General features: G+C 44.8%; 1 protein-coding gene and 1 long non-coding RNA gene across 7 annotated transcripts in view; one reads left to right on the top strand and one right to left on the bottom strand.

Annotated features, from left to right (window-relative positions):
* The window catches only part of LARGE1 (LARGE xylosyl- and glucuronyltransferase 1), a 645,964-nt gene extending 642,850 nt beyond the window's left edge, over positions 1-3,114 (top strand). For all 5 annotated transcript variants that reach the window (XM_033232744.1, XM_033232741.1, XM_033232742.1 and 2 more), the window contains one exon: positions 1,566-3,114. In XM_033232744.1, the coding sequence (XP_033088635.1) occupies positions 1,566-1,763 (198 nt within the window). In that variant the 3' untranslated portion in view covers positions 1,764-3,114. The remainder of the gene's footprint in view (positions 1-1,565) is intronic.
* LOC117095929 lies at positions 2,329-20,127 on the bottom strand. 2 transcript variants are annotated; one of them, XR_004442248.1, is made up of 3 exons: positions 19,956-20,126; positions 18,668-18,878; positions 2,329-3,511 (listed from the first exon to the last, which is right to left on the bottom strand). It is a non-coding gene; the product is annotated as an uncharacterized LOC117095929 (long non-coding RNA). The 2 variants fall into 2 exon arrangements; XR_004442249.1 differs by lacking the exon at positions 2,329-3,511 and adding an exon at positions 13,483-14,272 and having other exon boundaries at positions 19,956-20,127.
* Between the last annotated feature and the right edge of the window lie 1,480 nt (positions 20,128-21,607).

The raw sequence follows: 21,607 nt of genomic DNA, 5'->3' as shown, positions 1-21,607 counted from the left end.
AGACCTCTCCTCCTGGTGCACAGTGCACATATTTTTCAACAAGAGCACCTCCAATTCAGAAAAAGCTAAGGTTGGATACTGAGTGCTGGCCATTCATGAGAATCACCAGGAGAACTTTCCTTCCCACAGTTCCAGTGTTTGAGAGCAGTCCCAGGTGATTGAGAAGCGCTGGGGTTGAGAACCACTGATGTAGACAGAAGGTTATAGAATCATGTCCATATTTAACAAGAGAAAGCAGGGCTGTCAGTATCCATATTTTTGATAATACTTTGAATGAGCAGCGTGCTACTCACGGGCAACAGTGTTCAGTCTGCCTCAGCTTCTGCTTCAAAGGAATGTCATGTTCATGTGTCCGGCAGTGCTGTGAGATGAACTGGTTCAAAGAAAGTTAATATTTCCAGCCATGAGACCTGGACTTTGTTTGTTTTAGACAGTTTTGACAGAATTCTTGAAAATATGTTGCATATTTTCTTTTCTTTGCCAGTAGCATGTCCCAAACATACTCTTACCCTTTCCAATACCTTAAGGAAGCAATGAGTGCACACCTGCCAGGTAGTAACACCCATACCCATGGAGCTAGTGCGGTTGGTGGGGCCTCTTTGTCCCTCCATTAAATGTCCCAGACAGTTCAGCTCTGGGAGATCTTGCATTTTCTTTTGATGGTTTTTCTCACTCATTCCTCACCAGCAACTGTCTTTTCTGGCTGCTGTTGTATTGTTCTACCTATAACAGCCACCTTTCCCCATCCCAATTTTCCCCAAGTTTATTCTTATCTGCTCTGGGCTGGGAAACTAGACAACAAAAGCTTATCAGACAATATGTCCAAAATGAGAGTAAATAGATCTGAGTGAAAGTGTGCTGAGTTCTCCTCTAAGCGATATGACCTAAATCTGGGTCACCTGTTTTGGCTCTTCAGAGGCCTTTTATTTTTGGTCTGAGAATTAAGCTGTATTCTGCCAAGTTGAGAACACTGGATGACAGTGTGACCTGCTATAAGGATGTGTCAGGGAGAGGTTTGTTCTTGGTGAGCTTACGTCCAGCGAAACATTTGTTTTTATTTCACCGTGTCGCTCATTTTTTTTGGTACCTTCTTTTGCACTCATCTGTTGAGGCTGTCAGATCACATTAAGTCCTATGAGGAATCATAAACAGATGTCAGCTAATTGAGCAAGAGAATATCCCATGGCGTGTGTCACCCTAGAGTGTCCATGTGGGTGTGAGCCCACATCTATTAAGAAACCTTTTCTAGCCCGTGAGCTCGGCTCAGCCCTGTTTTTACAGTATTGGCTTCCCCGTCATGGTCATCATTCAAGGATATTATTACTTTCACCTTATAGATGACAACATGAAGGCTCAGAGAAGCCAGTTTCCTGGTCCAAGGTCATGGAAACAGCCCTGAATTGCCCCACTCCAAAACTATCATGCTGTCCATGTACCACATGCTTGTGGGTGCCATTATCAAGTCATTCATTCACTAGCCATTCAGTCATTCTCTTGGGCCTTCATCATGCATGACCCCCGGCCAGGCTCTGGCAGGTTCTCACGCTGCTCTTGTCTTCTTCCAGGAGTATGAATTCATTGTGCTGCCTAACGCCTACATGATCCACATGCCTCATGCCCCCAGCTTCGACATTACCAAGTTCCGGTCCAACAAGCAATACCGCATCTGTCTCAAAACCCTCAAGGAAGAGTTTCAGCAGGACATGTCCCGCCGCTATGGCTTTGCTGCCCTGAAGTATCTCACAGCCGAGAACAACAGCTAGCACCAAGAAGCCCACCACTAGGGGGAGACATGCTGCAGGGGAAGTGCCACGCGCTGTTTGGGGCCCAGCCTTCAAATTCAAAATTGAGCCATGCTTTTTTGGTTTGTTTTTATTTATCTCTTTGGCCCAGCCAAGCTGCCCTCACTACAGAGACCTTGCACAAGGATCCAGCCAGTCCCTCTCTGCCCCACAACCCTGCATTCCCAGAGGTTAGATATGCAACCCACCTAGATGAGTCTCTTCAAGAATTTTCGGAAATCAAGGGGTGAGAGGGAGTAAAAGGGTTTTCATCTTACTGCAAAGCCACAAGATCAAGGCAGGGCTTTAGGATGTTCTGGGTGCTTTTTAATAATTATACTTCGCATCATAACTAGGGAGAAAGGGAAGTCAGGGTGCTAGGGGTTATTCGTCCCAGGAAATAGAAGCGAAATTGTCTTTATTTAGTGGAAACTTTCCCCTTTGCCCTGCAATGTAGCTGGGCATTCAGACGGAGGGGAAACCAATGACCTGAACCAACCACATGGAAAAACCCAATGGGGACATTGTAGCCAGAGGGTCCTGGAGGTGGGGACGATGGCTTTCCTTATCCCCAAAGTCACTCCTGTTTTATTTTTATTTGTTTTTCTTTGGGGAGTTTGTTTGTTTATTTTGGGGACTGGCAATCCAAAACAGAAAATCTGATCCTTTGAGGCTCTGCAGGAAAATCAGCTGCCTCTACCAACCACCCTGTATCAGCAGGGGCCCGGGAAGGAGATCAGCCATCTTCGGCCAATACTGAAACATGGGCAGCTTCCTGCAGGATGATCACCGAGGCTCCCGTGACTTTGAACTCCCTACTGTCCAGAATCCAGGGGCCACGATGCGGACTGCGGCATTACGAGGGTTGACTGTTTTACACCGGTCACATTTTCTATTGGCAGTGACTGATTCATGGGAAAGGGCTTTGAAGGAACGATTTCAGTGCACACACAAGGTACGAACCTCTCAGGCCTTTAGAAGAACTTTAATAACTCATGCAAGCCCAGTTCTGAAGATTGACGGATCCATCTAGAGACCTACAGGAAGAACGTGATTGGGTTCCTCTGGTTCTTGCCTGCTTCGCTGTGGATGGGAAGAGGTGACAACCTCAGTCTCCCTTTGGGACCTGGCCAAGGGTAGGCAACCACCTTCACCTTCACACAGATTGAGGAGACACTGGACTTTTTACCCATTTTCTTTAATCTTCAATATTAATGTTGTGTTTACATTGATGAGAACAAGAGTTAATGCCCTACCCTCTGCTGGGCTGTTTGTATTGAGTTGCAATGTGACCAGCGAAAGCTGCATTTAATAAATGAAAGTACAGACTGTTTCTTCCCCATTCCCCTCCCACTCTTGCAAGAAGCTACTGAGACACACCTTGACATAGAGAGCTAAATTGCAACGGATAAACAGCAACTTCACACTTTTCTGTTCCCCCATTCTATGTTTCTCATCATTTGAACTTTAACCCTTTTTTTCCCCTTTTGCCTGAGGTTAGATCCCACTCTGTCTCTAACTCAAACCATCCTCAAGTTTTTCCATTCAGCATCCTTCTCAACAGTGAAGCCAGATGTTGTCTTCTACCAGATGTGGGCTCGGAGGGTAAATCCTGGTAATCATTTGTAAAGAAAACATTCCATCCTTGGGCCTGGTAGTCATGTGGCACCCTATAGCAATCCGGTTTGTGAGATCAGTCAGTATGTTAACACGTTCACGTGGATGTTGCACTGAAATGTATACAAGAATTAGGAAAATTACAATTAGGACTAATTTTTGCATACATATAGCTAGGCTTATGTATATATGTAGAGATATACATATTATAGACAGCATACACGTATATAGCATATATATAAGCATTTATAAATAAAAAGTGATATAGATGTACAAAGCAGAACAAAGAAAGTTTTCAGAGTACATGTCAAAAGTCCAATTTCTTCAGTGGCGTGCCAGGCCAGCTTCTACATGCTCACAAGACCTTTGTGGGCGTATCTCCAGTTTCCATGTTCAGTGATTCCTCCCTGCCCATCCCCAAGAACTGGTTGTTAAATATTTACCAGCAGCACATCGTTGACTTTTTCTGTCCCCTTTGTACACACAGACACACACAGACACAGAGGCACTCACTAATTTCTCCTCCTTCCCTAGAGAGAATCACTGTTAGGTGATGTACACGTACCAATACAGTTTTTGAATTAATCATTACCGGCTACTTGAGCCAAGTGAAAACCTGGTGGCAGCACTGGTTCCTCAATGTTAAAAATCAATTTTTAATTCTCTAAAGCCTTTTTATTTTTAAAATTTTGCTTGGTGCCTGACTCATGCCCAGCCACCTTGCTTTCACTTGCATTTTTATGGGCATAGCTGGTGACCATATAATTTGTCATCTAACCCGGATCACTTCTGAGAATGAAAGGTGCTAATTATTTTTACACAATAGGCGTAAACTAGAAGACGATGTAGCTTCATGTGCAGTGAATGTATTAAGGCCAGAAACTGATACACCAACGGGAGAAAATCCTATTTCCCCAAAGACAGGTGCCTGACACTGTAAGCCAATCTCACTTAAGGCTGGAGCTCAGACATTGGCGGATGCCCAACTTCAACAGAGAGGCTGCCAACTCAATGGAGGCTGAGGTCCGCGGAGCCAACAGCCTGCTTCCCCAGAACTTACATTGGGAACAGCAGTTCACTGCCAGCCCTAGCTCCTGTGTGGGGAGCTGCAGCCATTTGGGCAGAGGTAATTGCAAAAGATGTTGATTCCTTTGCATCAATTCCCTGGGGGGTAAAACAGGCTTTTAAATGCGTCACACTGATGTTTTCATGCTTAAATAAGCCAATGCCATCTTGGCTTTCAGTTGAGGGGAAAGACAAGGTTCCCTCATTTGGCCCCCTTAACAGTCAGTGTGCAGGGGAACTGAGATGTTTTCAGTAATCGCTATGTACAGAAGCCTTTGGCACGCATGAGTTCACCGAACCCTTGGAACAAAACTGCAAAGTGGATATTAACATTCCTAGATAGGGAACCTGAGTGCAGTCTGTGTAATTAAGTAACTCCTCCCAAATTCAGACCTAGAATTTAAACCGAATCCTACTTCTTTGAATCCAAAGCCACATAACTTGCAATGCTACTTCCTTTCCCAATGAAAAGGAAACAGACATGAAATAGTGACAGACAAGAGAATTTGAGCCTATGTAGGAAGATTGTTGGATTTCTAGTCTTCTTCCTTCCACATCCATCCAATAACACACACAATCCAGACAGTAATGTCTCCTAAAATAACTCAAAATCTTGCTATGCTCATGGACTTACTGAAAACTCATTTGAAATAGACCTGGGTGATCTATAGTCATATTCAGACAGCTGGCTTCCACTCTAGGGGGTAGTAATTGATTGCTTCTCCTTGGTTGGTTCTTAGATTACATGGCTCAGGTAGAGTCACTAAGTTTTAAGCTCTGCCTTGTACCGCGACTTAGCATGCTGCCTCAGAGTGATCTCTCTGAATGTGTTGAACTGATTTACAGAGCACATATTTGCTGAGTTGACTAATAGCCTCTTTGTGCCCCATCATGAAAGGACAGACCCTACTTTAATTCTGTTCCTTTCAAAGACTCTACTGTCTTTGAGTTAAGGCTTCATCTGTGGTCACCAGGCCTTTAGGGAGCTCTGTGTTAGTGAAAGAAATGTGATTAAAATCCCCTCTCAGACACAGCTCCTGCCATTCTTGGTAGAGATAATAAGAACTACCCTTGGTAGAGATAATAAGAACTACCAAGACTTCTATGGTAGTTGGCAATGATGGATCCTCACAGCTATGTTATAAAATAAGGGAGGTATTATTATTCCCATTATTTAGCTGGTAAGACTAACTCCCAGAGAAATTATGTGACTTGCCCAAGATCACACAGGCTGCTAACGGAGTGGCAGAATTTGAACCAAAATCTGGCTGGCTTCAAAAACCCCTGTCTTCCCACTAAAATGTGCTACTGCCTTCCCATACAATACTGAAATCAGCTTAGCTGCGAGGCTTATACAGTCGTATCTTCATGTGCTTCATATACTTTGTTTTCCTTATTTTTTTAGCCCTAAGGGTTTATTCTTCAGCTTAGTGCCATTCAAGTTTATGAAATGTCACTTATCTGCCATATGCAGGTTTCAGACCCATAGAATCTAATGTCGGACAAACATGATCTTTGTTTTCATTCATTTAACGAAACTACTTTAATGAAGGTCCTTTAATTTCAAGGAAGAACTGGTGATATCCAAAAGGAGGTAATGGGAGTGCCACAAAAATGTAAGGTTTCTGATTGTGAATATTTAATGGATTTGGTCATTGGTTTGTTCTAACACATTCATATAGTCTTAAGAGATAATGTCTTCTGGAATGAAAACATGCCAGGCAGTCTGGGAAAGCGTTGCCCAAAGTGTGGTACCAAGGCCATCTGATCAGTGAGGCCAGGACAATGTCATGAAATGATTGACAGGGCTCACTGAGAGCAAAGCTTTGACAGATTCCGGGGTACGTAATGCTGCAGTGGTGCTGAAGAAAGAAAAGAAGGGCTCCAGTGACATCAGTAATTTCATTGTACTTTTTATCATTTTTTTTCTGAATTCCACAAGTAATTTATTGAGCATCTACTCTGTGATGGACATCATGAATGCAACAGTGAACCAGGTACAGTCTACTTTGATGTAAGTGCAATTCACTAGACAGCAGAAAAGTAAACAGATAATGCTAAGGCTGGTTTCACCTTATGATTTTCACATAAACAGTTTTAGTTTTGTTTTACTTTCATTTGTTTTTGAAGCTGTAAGTTTGAAAACTTACAAGAAAATTGCAAGGATAATACAAAGAACTTTATCCCTTACATTTAGATTAACCATTTATTAACATTTTGCCACATACTTTTCATAGTTTTTTCCTCAAACATTTGAAAATGAATTGTAGATGCCATGCCCCTTTAAATTTAAATATTTTTTAAAAACGTGACATTGTCTTGTATAACCAAAATACAAGGGTTAAATTCAGAAGTTGTTTTGTTCAGTGTTTTGAATGAAAAATAAGCATGCATACACAAGGCAATGTATATGTCTATGCATATGATTTTTTGAGTTTATTAATATTATATAGCATATTATGTGACAAAATTTTATGGCAGGTAGTGCTAAAAAGCCAGATTCAGAAGGTGTACCATCAAGATGTATAACTTTCTGAGATGATTCAATAGGTGAGTCCCTAACGCAACGTGTACTATAATATGTCACTAACTTAGTCGCCTTATTACCAGACAATGAAAGTGATTATTTTCTACCTGCTTAAAAGTTTTATAACAACTATGCCGGACACGGTGGCTCAAGCCTGTAATCCCAGCACTTTGGGAGGCCGAGGTGGGCGGATCACGAGGTCAGGAGATCAAGACCATCCTGGCTAACAGTGAAACCCTGTCTCTACAAAAATATAAAAAATTAGCCGGACGTGGTGGCGGGCACCTGTAGTCCCAGCTACTTGGGAGGCTGAGGCAAGAGAATGGTGTGAACCCGGGGGACGGAGCTTGCAATGAGCCGAGATTGCACCACCGCACTCCTGCCTGGGCAACAGAGAGAGACTCCGTCTCAAAAAAAGAAAAAGTTTTCTAACAGCTATTAAGATATATTTATCAGTTGAAATGCTTTTTGTGTGAGAATGCACGTCTATGTGTGGATATAAATGTGAACCTTCTTAGTTTTTTTAGTTTCTCAGATATACAAGGAGAAAGATACATCAAAACGGCTATGTAAGAATTTTTGACTTCTGGGGGCCGGGCATGGTGGCTCACGCCTGTAATCCCAGCACTTTGGGAGGCTGAGGCAGATGAATCACTTGAGGCCAGGTGTTCCAGACCAGCCTGGCCAACATGGTGAAACCCCATCTTTACTAAAAATACAAAAATTAGCCGGGTACAGTGGCAGGTGCCTATAATCCCAGCTACTCAGGAGGCTGAGAGGACAATCGTCTGAGCCCAGAAGGCAGAGGTTGCAGTGAGCCAAGATTGTGCCACTGAACTCCAGCCTGGGCAACAGAGCAAGACCCCATCTCACAAAAAAAAAAAAAACAGTTCTTGACTTTTCCCATTATGAATGGGTCCACATAATCTAGCTCTTTAATATTCCAGTTTTGAATCTTCACCCTCCCCAAAGATTATGTAATACTTAGATAAAACTGAGTGACTTGGTTTCCTTCCCCATGAATGTTAAGATGAACATTTAGGCCGGGCACGGTGGCTCAAGCCTGTAATCCCAGCACTTTGGGAGGCCGAGACGGGTGGATCACGAGGTCAGGAGATCGAGACCATCCTGGTCTACACGGTGAAACCCCGTCTCTACTAAAAAAATACAAAAATTAGCCGGTCGACGTGGTGGGCACCTGTAGTCCCAGCTACTCGGGAGGCTGAGGCAGGAGAATGGCGGGAACCCGGGAGGCGGAGCTTGCAGTGAGCCGAGATCGCGCCACTGCACTCCAGCCTGGGCTACACAGCGAGACTCCGTCTCAAAAAAAAAAAAAAAAAAAAAGAAGATGAACATTTAATATTGAGAAGATCAGAAACATCTTTTACAGAAGTGATAGAAAACTGCCTCACCCTACTGATTCCAATACCAATGCAATGGGAGAACATAGAGGCCTCTTTATGTGCAGTGGCCTGGCAATCTGGCCTCAAAGCAAAAAGCTCCACTCAGAAGTCTCTAAGAAATGCCTCTGTTTTCTTGGTGGTCCATGGGTGATGGGTCACAATCAGCTGATCACTCTCAGAACCCCGAATCCCAGGAAAACCACGTAAGTGATGTGTTCTGCAGTCTAGTGCATCTTGTAGTAAACAAAAGGCAATTCTAAGCTTCACAATTTCATTAACTGAGCTGTTTGAACATAACCCATGTCGAATTCAGCAGAAAGAAATTGATGGAAGACTTTGATATAATCCTGTCCTTTGACAACAGATCTGCCTTCACGTTCTAATATTGTTCAGAGCTGTCTTTAAGCAATTGCAGCTACCATCGATGGATCACTTGGGTGCTGGTGTGTTAAATTTGTTGCTTCTGTAGCTTACAGGCCTCCCATGAGAGAAGGGATTTTTTTTTGATTTTTTGTATGTTTTCTTTTGAGACAGGGTCTCCCTCTGTTGCCCAGACTGGGGTGCAATGGCACAATCTCAGCTCACTGCAACCTCTGCCTCCCTGGATTCAAGCAATTCTTGTGCCTCAGCCTCCCGAGTAGCTGGGCTTACAGGCGCACGCCACCACACCCGGCTAATTTTTGTATTTTTACTAGATACAGGGTTTTGTCACATTGGCCAGGCTGGTCTCGAACTCCTGGCCTCAAGTGATCCACCTGCTTCGGACTCCCAAAGTGCTGGGATTACAGGCGTGAATCACTGTGACTGGCCATGAGAAGGTATTATTATTTTACTAGACGAGGAAACTGAGGCTTGATGAGATTGAGTAATTGGTGGAGTCATAAATCAAACTCTTTTTTTTTTTTCCTCTGACTCCAAGACTGTTCTCTACAGCTTCCTGAATGGGAGTGAAATGAGTGTGAGGTATAAGGACAGGGAGCATGGAGTAAATCAGTAGACAGGAGTCTGTTGGCTGGCCTCCTATGATGTTCCCAAATCTGTCATATGTTCTTATGTAGGCTCAGCCAGACCCGCTGTTCCCCCCTGCCGCCCTTAGCGTCTTAGCCTTTTCATACTCTTGCTGGAGAGTCGTGGAGAACAAACGTATGCTGGACAATATACGTTTTCTTATTTAATCAGCAATGGGAAGCATGATGTAGTATTCTCTATATTTTAAAGATAAGGAAACAGAAGCTCAGAGAGGTTTTAAATAAGAGCCCTGGCTGGGCACCGTGGCTCATGCCTGTAATCCCGGCACTTTGGGAGGCCGAGGCAGGTGGACCACCTGAGGTCAGGAGCTCGAGACCAATTCCTGTCCTCAGAGTTCAAGACCAGCCTGGCCAAGATGGTGAAACCCCATCTCTACTAAAAATACAAAAATTAGCCAGGTGTGGTGGTGAGTGCCTGTAGTCCCAGCTACTCGGGAGGCTGAGGAGGCAGGAATCGCTTGAACCCAGGAGGCGGAGGTTGCAGTGAGGCGAGATAGCACCATTGTACTCCAGCCTGGGCAAGGAGAGTGAAATTCCATCTCAAAAAAAAAAAAAAAGCCCTGAAAATCAAACCTAGGCCCATGTGGCCCCAGTGCTCATGTTTTGTTTTCTTTCTTTCTTTCTCTTTCTTTCTTTCTTCTTTCTTTCTTTCCTTCCTTCCTTCTCCTTATTGAGTTCTTGCTTACTGATTTTTATCTCATCTTATATTTTCATGTCTTCGTTTGTCTTGATAGTTTACCAGGGATTCAGATGAACACAAGATTAAGGAATCTTTGCTTTAGAAAGGACTTTAGTAGTTAAAATATGCCTAGTTCTTGGGGAATTTATCTTTTCTTGGCCTATGCCAGTGCTTCTCAAACTTGAATGTGTATATGAATCGTTTGTGAGAGTCTCAGGAAAGTCCGAGTCTGTTGGTGCTGCCTGCGATTCCGCATTTTCTAACGAACGCCCTTGTGATGCAGAGGACCACACATAACACTGTCTCCTTACATCTTTAAGAATCCCCTTATTTCCAGATATTGTGGAGCCTTAGCAGCGTGTCTGGCATTCACTGGTTGTGGGAAGAATTCAGTTCCTGGTGGTTACAGGACCGAGAGCTCTGTTCTCTAGATGGCTGTTGACCCAGGGCTTTTCTCAGCTCCTAGAGAGCACACAGCACTCCCTGCAAAGGAGTCCTCTCTGCCACGTAGCAGCTCACCTCTTCCAAGCCAGCAAGAGCACCTCTCCCTTCATCCTGCTGAGCCTGAGTCTTCTACAGCACAGCATAATCACAGGCGTGATATCCCATCATATTCCCAGGTCCTGTTCATCTTCAAGGAGAGGAAACTATGCTGGGGGATACACCAGGGGTTGGGAATCTTGGAGGGCCTCTCAGAAGTCTGTCTGCCACAGAGGGGAATTCTGATAGGAATTTGCGATCAAAGAAAGGATGTCCGCAAGGGGAGCCCACTGCCTCTGACAGAGAATGAGATCATTGGTTATCCTCCTGACCGGCAGGCGTAATAGAGTGCTGCAGGAGTGTGGAGGGGCTGCCTGACTCAGGCTGGGCATCAGTGAAGGGTTCCTAAGGAGGTGACTCTGAGTCCAACATTGACAGGTAGGGCACTGAAGGTCTTCCAGCAGAGGAAACAGTTCACAGAGAAGCAAGATGGCAGGAGTGGCAGGTGTGCTCAGAAGGAGCAATGGTCTGGAGCCACTGACGGGCACCCGGGACCCTCTCTAGCCTGTGTCCCCTGGCTGCAGGAGGCCCAGTCGTAGACCAGCAACCACAGTGATGACTGACTATGGGGCTTTCAACAGAAAGGAATGGGACTTTCCTAACTGTTCCATGTACTCCCAGAAAGGGTTTGACTGAAAATCAAAGGAAAAGGGAGAATTTCCAGGAGTTCTTTTAGGAAGTGGTGGGCCTGGTCATGAGAGCTCCATTCTTGAAGTCGGACGTGCCAGGGCCGCTGTCTCTACTCACCGCTAGACAACCAGGTGATGGTGAAGCCGATTTACATCTCTGCCCTTGGTTTGCTCAACTATAAAAAAGGAGGAAATCCTGTCCGTCTGTTAAGGCTTTCGTGGAGATGAAAGGCGCTAACACGAGTGTTTACGATGCTTTGTCAACTCCAAACATCCATCAGTACATGGCGTCGTTTGCTAGAGAACTCTTTATCCGTTATTTTTTTTCTCTTGTTCAGACGTAGTGCTTCATTACCCGGGAAAAGGGAGCCAAGAGTTTGGTTCTTAAGAACATTCCTGCAACAGAGATTCCTCTGAGGCATTGATCTTAAGAGCTGAGAGCAAACATCACAGGCAGCACTGCAACTGGTTGCTGTACAGTTTGATTACTACAGAGAGAATCAATCATTTCAGAGATGAGAAAACAGGCAAAAAGAGCATTATTTTCTTTTCTTTTCTTTTTTTTTTTGAGACGGATCTCGCTTTGTCGCCGGGGCTGGAGTGCAGTGGCCGGATCTCAGCTCACTGCAAGCTCCGCCTCCCGGGTTCACGCCATTCTCCTGCCTCAGCCTCCCGAGTAGCTGGGACTACAGGCACCTGCCACCTCGCCTGGCTAGTTTTTTGTATTTTTTAGTAGAGACGGGGTTTCACCGTGTTAGCCAGGATGGTCTCGATCTCCTGACCTCGTGATCCGCCCGTCTCGGCCTCCCAAAGTGCTGGGATTACAGGCTTGAGCCACCGCGCCCGGCCAAGAGCGTTATTTTCTAAACTCATTAGCAGAGCAGTCATTGTCTTCTGATTCTGAGCCTCATTTTCTTCACCCCGCCCCACACTAGCAGAAAGTCAGTATAATTCACTCTCCTCAACTTCTGGAATCAAATACAAATCAAATGCTGGTTATGGTTGATTTTTTTTTTTTTCTTGTTTGATTTTTGTTTTGTATTATGTCTTGGTTTTTGTTCATTTATTTTTCTTTTTCATACCTTTTATAAAAGAAACAAGATTTTCACACACGCTGTCCTTCTGAGAACCATGTTTGAATTACAATTTGAATTTGGGACACAGAAAAATGGCCCAAGTGCCTTTGGCAGAGGCGGCGTGAGATCGTCTAAGGAGTGAGCATAGGTAAAGAAGAGAGGGGAGCCTGATACAGGGCCCCAGAACACTTCCAGAAGCCTCCATGTCACTGTTCTCTGGAGGTTTAAACATGGCAAAACGTCCATCAAGATAGAATAGATAAACGAAGGGAAACCATGAGACTATCAGCTACAATGCTGTCTGGAGAAGCCCCTAGCCGTCACAGTAAGTAACCACCTCCCCCTCCTGTCTTCAGGCTTACCTAGGCACTGCTTGAGAGAAAGAACCGTGTCTTGTTCACCACTGTGTCCCCAGCTCCGGCACACAGGCAAGCACGAAGGGGTGCTGGTACACGCATGCTGAATGAGTGTCGACTGAAATTCCATCATGTTCCGGAGACTGAACCGCTCTTACTTTGGGTCATGCCAGGCATGGTTCTTCCTTCGGGCAATGCATTGGCATTTCATTTTGGAAACCCTGACATTTCTAGGGTGGGGATGTGCCTTTTTCAAGTTCCGTGCTCTTTGGAGCACTCTTCGATGAGCCATCAGCAAGACAGAGCAGCCAGGGTGAGCGTTGGGTCCAAGCGGTTTATCAAAAGTACTCTTTCAGAGCCTGCCAGAGCCTGCAAGGGGCTTATGAAGGGGAAAATAAAAGACTCTGGTTGGATGGAGGTTAACAAATAAAGGAAGCAAAGGTTGAAAAGCTTGCAATAAATCTTCCATGGTTTTTCTCAAGATTCCTGTGTGACTGAACAATAAAACTGGCAGGCAGAGGCAGACAGCAAAGGAGGCTCTCGGTTCACTGAAGGCAACTAATGTGGGTTAAGCAAACCCCTGTCCCAGGTCCTCTGCTGGATGCATGGCCGGCATTATCTCATTTAATCCCCAGTCAACCCTATGAAAGAGACGCCGTGATCCTCATTACTCCAGATGGGTCGAGAAGGTGGCATAAGAGACTCACAGTCCAGCGGCTGGAAAGGGGCACAGTGGTGCTATCAGCTCAGGCCAGCCAGACCCCAAAACCCAAGCCTTCCAGCTAGCACATGCCAAGGAGGCCAGAGAGATTTCAAGTGGGGATTCTCAGAAGCAAATGAAAGACGAGAGTCTGAGGAAGGTGTTTTGAAATGTTGGTTTTACTATTCAGGGATGCCGTTGAAAAGGTGGTTTGTTACGCACCATTCCAGAGGAGAGGAGGGGGCATGCCACACCTTACAGGGCCACAGGGGAAGCATCACGGTGGATCAGGAGGCAGGGGAGTGGGAAGAAAACGTGAGCAATAGCCTTTGGAGGGTTTCAGTGGGGAGGAGCAGGTGAGGTAGGATAAACAGGCTTAGGATTGGCTAGTGTGAATAATTTCAGTGAGCTCTGCGGTGTAAGGGTGATCTCTAATTGCTCGGTACCTGGCCCTGGTATGTTTACAGCAAAGGAATAATGGCCCAAAGTAAAACTGCTTGATTAAGGGAGTTGAGGGTGGTTATAAGCATGGGCTTGGTTAATTTGCATATGGAAGGCAAACTGGCCAGCCCTGGGAGGGCCAGTCTCTCCAGGGTCAGCAAGGCCCCGGATGTCAAAATACCAGACACACATGGTAGATACAGAAGAGCAACACTCAACAAGGCAGGCAGGTTGCCGCACAGACCTTCCAAAGTGGCTTAAGAATGGCACTCCTGGGTCTTCTCTCACTTCTGGAAGCAGAGAGTGGAACTTCATCACACCAGGAGAGACCTCGCCATTGAATTTTCGTCATTTGGAGAAGCCAGGATGGGCATTCTTTTCAGCATCATGACAGCAAGTAATTGTGGATTCAATGACCCAAGTGGGTAAACTAATTGGAATTGAATGAGATCAATCAGAATAAGCTCTGTAGTTCCTGTATCAGAAATGTCAAGACATTGTTTGCTAAGATGAAGACATACATGTGAAGTGTGTGTCTGTCCATGCACACACACACGTACTGTGCACACACAAATCAGGCTTGCAGAGAAACGGAAGGCAGTTGACCAGCCAGGTTGCTAGAAAACTATGATGTGGCAAGAAACTGAAGGAATTTTTTCCTAAGTGTGTGTGTGTGTGTGTGTGTGTGGTGTGTGTGTGTTGCTGTTTGGATTTCTTATGGATAGTAACTGAATCTGCCTTCTCTCTCACTTGTCCTTAACATTATTTGCCAGTGTGGTTAAAGGTAAGGAATGAGAGCAAGAATCAGATAAACCCTTCGGCGTCTCTTAGAATAAAGATAAAGTTGGCTGGGCGCAGTGGCTCACACCTGTAATCCCAGTATTTTGGGAAGCCGAGGCAGGAAGATCACAAGGTCAGGAGTTCAAGACCATCCTGGCCAACATGGTGAAACCTCATCTCTACTAAAAATACAAAAATATTAGTTAGGTGTGGTGGCGGGCGCCTGTAATCCCAGCTACTCAGGAGGCTGAGGCAGGAGAATTGCTTCAACCTGGGAGGCGGAGGTTGCATTGAGCCAAGATCGCACCACTGTACTCCAGCCTGGGTCACAGATCAAGACTGCATCTTGGAAAAAAAAAAAAAAAAGACTAAAGATAAAGTTTATATCAAGGCCTACATGGTGCTACAGGTTCTGTTCTCTCCTTCTGTTACAGGAAAGGGGTCCCAATCCAGACCTCGAGAGAGGTAAAGGAAACAGGGCGAGTCCACAGTACAAAGGTAAAGCTAGTTTATGAAGAAAGTTAACTGGTAAAGGTATAGCTACTCTGTAAGCAGAGTAAAATGTTCCCAAAGTAAGAGGAGGAACACGTCCACCCTAGGTACAATACTTGTTTATATATAGGATAAAAAAAGATCATGGGGAGATGTACCCTGCTACAAGGGTTTGTAATAAAGAATTAGTTTTCTTAATTACTACATTAATTACTATATTTTGCAAGAATTGATATTATTATCTTTAAAACAAAATTGGGAATGCTTCTGTTCTCAAGATAGCAGGATATCAGGACATTCCCAATCTGGGTTTGTTTAGCGAATGTATTAATTTGTTCCTTTAACCATAAACATCTAGAGGCTAGAAATACCGAACTTTCTGGAAATGCAACCCAGAAAGTCCCAGCCTCATGTTCCTAGACCTTACTCAAGATGGAGTTGCTCTGATTCAAATGCCTCTGACACTTCCATTTCTCCACATCTAATGCCACACTCTATCCAGTTGCCTAAAATGGGCTTTGCTCCTTTACCCAGCAACCTCCCAGGCATTCTTCAGCACTCAGTTCTAGCATCTTTCCCTCAAGAATGCATTGCTTGGCTGGGCATGGTGGCTAACATCTGTAATCCCAGTACTTTGGGAGGCCGAGGCAGGTGGATCACCTGAGGTCAGGAGTTCAAGACTAGACTGGCCAACATGGCGAAACCCCATCTCTACTAAAAAATACAAAAATTAGCCAGGCGTGGTGGCAGGTGCCTGTAATCCCAGTTACTTGGGAGGCTGAGGCAGGGAGAATCACTTGAACCTAGGAGGCGGAGGTTGCAGTGAGCCAAGATCGTACCACTGCCCTACAGCCTGGGTGATAGAGCAAGACTCCGTAGTCTCAAAAAAAAAAAAAAAAAAAAAAATTTCTTGATCCCCCCCCATCCAAGTCAATCCCCCCAACCTATGCTCTCACAACACCAAGTACTTTTCCTTCCTAACACCAGTCACTGCTGAATTTCACATTTGTTTGTGCAACGATTTGTTTGATGACTACCTCTCTCTCAAGGCTGTGACTTCTACATATAGGTAAGAACTGGAATGGTTTTTATTCACCAGAGTAGCTCCAGTTCCTAACATGGAGTAGGTCCTAAATAGATATTTGTTTTTGTTTTTGAGACGGGGTCTCGCTCTGTCGCCCAGGCTGGAATGGGCTCACTGCAAGCTCCGCCTCCTGGCTTCGTGCCATTCTCCTGCCTCAACCTCCCGAGCAGCTGGGACTACAGGCGCCCACCACCACGCCCGGCTAATTTTTGGTATTTTTAGTAGACGTGGAGTTTCACCATGTTGGCCAGGATGGTCTCGATAATCTTGACCTCGTGATCCGCCCACCTCGGCCTCCCAAAGTGCTGGGATTACAGGCATGAGCCACCGCGCCCGGCCACAGATATTTGTTAAATGAATGGGTGGACAAGTGAATGTAGATTTCTTCCCAAACCCACCTCTCCACAGCTGCTCATTCTTGAGCAAATTATTCCCCTCTCTGAGCTTCCTCTTCCTCGTCCCTAGCATGGGAGGGTTGGTTGAGATGATTTCTAAAGCCCTTCCTGCTCCTATCCTGTTCACGGCTGTTTAAAGGCTTTCGGTGTCCTGTGGGGCGACATGTTATCTCCTAGGGAGGTCTACTTCCTCCTCACAGTCAGGAGAAAGTGGCTTCTTTAAGATTAATTGGAATTTCAGCTACTCATTCCCTCCCTCCCACCTCTGCCTTTTTTTTTTTTTTTTTAACCTTCCAAGTAGCTGGGACTACAGGTGTGTGCCATCTGATTTTTGTATTTTTTGTAGTGATGGGATTTCAGCATGCTGCCTAGTCTGGTCTCAAACTCCTGGGCTCAAGTGATCCACCCGCCTCCACCTCCCAAATTGCTGGGATTACAAGCATGAGCCACTACGCCCAGCCTTCGCCTCCATTTTTTTATTGTTGTTCTTATTGTTGTTTGTTTGTTTTTGAGATGGAGTTTTGTTCTTGATGCCCAGGCTGGAGTGAAATGGCGTAATCTCGGCTCACCACAACCTCCTCCTCCTGGGTTCAATTGATTCTCCTGCCTCAGCCTCCCGAGTAGCTGGGATTACAGGCATACACCACCACGCCCGGCCTCAACTCCGTTTTTAATGATCTGTGTGTGATCACCAGCTTTGGAGAAATTTGAATTTTGTCTCTGAAATTTACCAGCTCTGAGACTGTGGTTAACTAATCATGTAAACTCTTTGAGTCTTGTCTGCAAAATGAATATACGAACAAAATGAATATATGAACAAAATGAATATACGAACAAAATGAACAGAAATATATGAGTTGATATAGACCACATGATGCTAGGGTGAAGGTGAAAGGAAAACGCATGTGTAACATCCTTAGCATAGTGCCTGCTACCTACTTGGTGCTGAATGGATGCTACTTTTCTTTCTTCTCCTTCCACATGCATGATGGAACAATAATTAATACGGGAATGGAAGGCTGGGATTGTTGGCATATTCAGGTCATGGCAATATTATACACTGTTATGTTCCCTAACACTTTACCAGACAATGTTGTCAGCTATCCAGAAAAGAGATTAATTATCCCCATTTTATAGATGAGAAAAGTAAAGCCTAGAAGTTTAAAATGACTTGCCCGGGATCACAGTGAATTAGTGGCAGAGCAGGAGGTTTAAGTCTCACACTACTGGTGCCCATGTCTCTCTGTGTTCTTTTCAACATCTCTCCAACTTTTGGCTTCAGTTTATTTAACAGTCAACCCATTTCAAAGAACGTTGGCTCTGTAAATGGTTTAAATTACACAGACATTCCCCATAGATATTACTCATACCACGCCTGAGAATCTCTTCTATTGCCCTCCAGATGTGCAAAACCACATTTGGAGGACTGAAGAAGCTGTACTTCTGCAGACTAATTCTGCAGGAAGAATTACAGCTGATAAATTCTTGGCTTGTCTTGCTGACAGTTCCCTGCTTCGCTGGCAGAGGAAGCAGCAAGAACTGCCATTCTGGACTCGATTTAGACCGTTAAGGGACCACTGACTGGTTGTCTGGAGATGACGAGGAAATGAAAGAAACAGGTCAGCGTGGTATCTGCAGGGGGGGAAGGCAGGAAGCCCCGGGCACTAAACTTTGATAATGCGGTTGTCAAATGGGAAGTGAGATATGGACTTGATCCCGGGAACTGACTCTTCAAAAGCAAAACACCTCAAGTTGGATAACAGGACCGTCAAAATGAGTCTGACAATATGATTCAAAATATTCTTAGCCAGAGAGAAAAGAAGACATTTTAAGAAATGAATGTGGGCTGCACAGATACGACCAATGTTTTAGGTAGGGTCCTTTTGAATGCAAGTAACAAATTCACTTTGAGTTAACTCAAAAAATCAAATAAAGGGGAATGCATTTAAATGATTCTGGGATAAATTTAAAAAGCCAAGGGCAGCTAAGCCTGTGTAACTTGTTATGAATCTCAAGCTTCAAACTCAGATATATGAGACCATTGCATGACCTCCTTTGATTAATATCAACTTACATCTGGGTTTGATTCTCTCATTTTGCCAGGCTGGAGGGACACAAAATTTTGATTGTTTTGTAGACATCCTCACCCAACTTCATCCAAGGGGATACCAGAGAGCAGAGGAAGCCTCTCCAGCATTTGGCCAGCAGTCCAGAGTGTCCATGCATTGTTCCATTTTTCCTGCTGTTTCAGTCTGCACTTCAGATCTAGCAACTCGACTACTTTCCTGCCGTATGAGAAAGGATTCTATATTACCAAATGTGAAAGTTAAAAACAAAATAGCAGTGACTCAACTAAGATAGAAGTTTACTTCCCGGGCCAGGCACAGTGGCTCAGCGCTTTGGGAGGCCAAGGCGGGCGGATCACCTGAGGTCAGGAGTTCAAGACCAGCCTGACCAACATGGTGAAACCCCATCTCTACTAAAAATACAAAAAACTAGCCAGGCGTGGTGGCGGGTGCCTGTAATCTCAGCTACTCGGGAGGCTGAGGCAGGAGAATTGCTTGAACCCGGGAGGCGGAGGTTGCAGTGAGCTGAGATCTCGCCGCTGCACTCTAGCCTGGGTGACAGAGTGAGACTCCATTTCAAAAAAAAAAAAAAAAATCTACAGGTAGACCATACAGGACTGGGACGGTGACTACGAGATTATTAGATGTAAGCTCCTTTTATGTCACCACCTCCAGCCTCAGAATTCTGCTTCAAGATCCAAGATAGTTTAAATACCTTGAACTACAGACCAAATAGAAAAAGAGAAGAAGAATGATACTCTCAATAAACCTAGTAAGTACTATGGACCAGAGACTGTCCTAAGTGCTTTACATATTATTTCATTACTTCTTCTAGCAACCCAGTGAGGCAGGTTCTATTATTATCCGATTTAAGAATTGGAAATTGAACCACAGAGAGGTTGGGTGACTTACTCAAGGTCACACAGCTTCTAAGTGGCAGACCTGGAATTTAAACCGAGTCATTCTGGCTCTGGAGTCTATAGCCTTAGCTATCCCTCCTTTGAAAGGAGATGTCCCCAAAGTGATATATAGCACATTTGCTTAGCTCGGAGAAACTGTATATAAAATGGACAATGGCCAGACCATATGTGACAACGGAACTCTAACCCACAACCTCTGTAGCAACCAACCAAACCACAACCTCTTCAACAATGGGCCTAGTATCGTCAGAGCTTGGTCAAAGACTGTCAACTGTCCTAGTTTTTGTCCGCTGCTTCCAACACAGGCCCAACCAGAGACATCCAAACATCCTCCCCAAACCAGTCGCGCACGATGTCCCATTTCTAGTTAGCCCACCTCCAGCTTCCCCAGGCCAAAAACCTCCAGTCAGAGCACTCCTGAAGCCTTCCCCTTTTTTTCGTGAAAAGCTTTCTCACTCTTCAGCCTGCCTTTAAGTTCCTGCCAAATGCATGTGGTGGTGGCTGCTTTCATTGCTGTAGCAAGCTCTGAAGAAACAGCCAGTTTGTTCCGCTTTGGGTAGCTTTCACTTATTCCCACACATCTCATTGGCTAGAACTTGGTCACATAACCAAACCTTGCTAAAAGGAGGCTGGGAAATGTAGTCTTTTACAGAGGTGGCCAGCTAAAGATTTGCATTCTTTTACTAAAAAACAAAAGAAGAAGGAAAGAATGAAAATTGGGAAGGAGCTAGCAGTGTTGGTCATACCCACCATCCCCTGGGCATAGGGACCTTTGGCAAAGCATGCCAGTCAGGCCCTGCTTTCTCAGACTCAGGAGGCAGCCTTCCCCTCTGTGGTGCAGCTCCGTCCTCAGACACTACTCTAGAGTGTTGCACAAGGTGCTGCTCTTCCTACAAAGGAGTCTGGCTCTGTCGCCTGGACTGGAGTGCAGTGGTGCTATCTTGGCTCACTGCAAACTCCGCCTTATGGGTTCAAGCAATTCTCCTGCCTCAGCCTCCCGAGTAGCTGAGATTACAGGCACCCACCACTGCACCCAGCTAATTTTTGTATTTTTAGTAGACACAGGGTTTCACCGTGTTGGCCAGGCTGGTCTCAAACTCCTGACCTTAAGTGATCCGCCACTTAAGGCCCACCTAGGCCTCCCAAAGTGCTGGGATTACAGGCATGAGCCATGTAATCTCTGTTCTTTACCTAGTCTGTTTCCTCCCAACACACTCATGGTCTCAGAGGCATTCCTCCATCTTCTTTCACCCTCTGAGACATGTAGTACTACTCTTTAATTAGTTTAAGGCTTGGGGGAAAAACAAGGGTAATAAAAAGGACTTGCACTTACTAGTTCCCTTATGATATGATTATCATTGTTATAAGAACTTTATGTTTTTAATCAATTTAATTGTCACAACAACCCTATAAGATAGGCAGCATTATCCCTGTTATATCTATGAGCAAACAGAGTGGCTAAGTAGCTTTCTCAGGGTCTCACAGCCTGGTTCGCTGTCTCCACTTCACTTGACACGTCCGTTCATTCTCCTTTCAACAATTCATTTTGTACAATCCAGTCACATTCCACTTCACACCTTCTGAGCTCATACTCTCCCCATTCTGATGACCAGCCCAGACCAAAAACGCCAATTCAGTCTCAGCTCCAAATTGCTGGGAGAAAGAGTCTGATTCCCCATGTATCCATTCCTTGTCTACCAAACTTTGGTCAAAGAGCATGATGACGTTACACAAACTCTAAATCTAGCAGTGGGCTCTCAGAAAAAGGGAGTGACCCCAAAGAGTGTCTCCTAACCTCTGTTCTTTAAGCATTTGTAAATAATACGATGGGACTCATAACCAAAAAGAAAAACCAACAAAGAATTACATGAACCCAAAAGAATGTGGCTTGGCAGAGCAGAGGCTGACAAAGTTGTAAATAACATCACCAACAAACAAAGGAAGGTACACGTCTTTGGGCAAATGTTAGAATGTTAAAACTTAAAAGGCAGAAAAACAAATGACTCAATTCCTACTTTGCTTCACTGC

Source organism: Trachypithecus francoisi, unplaced genomic scaffold (genome assembly GCF_009764315.1).
Source record: "Trachypithecus francoisi isolate TF-2019V2 unplaced genomic scaffold, Tfra_2.0 Lachesis_group14, whole genome shotgun sequence".
Taxonomy (NCBI): Eukaryota; Metazoa; Chordata; class Mammalia; order Primates; family Cercopithecidae; genus Trachypithecus; species Trachypithecus francoisi.
This window is presented reverse-complemented; position numbering and strand designations above follow the sequence as displayed.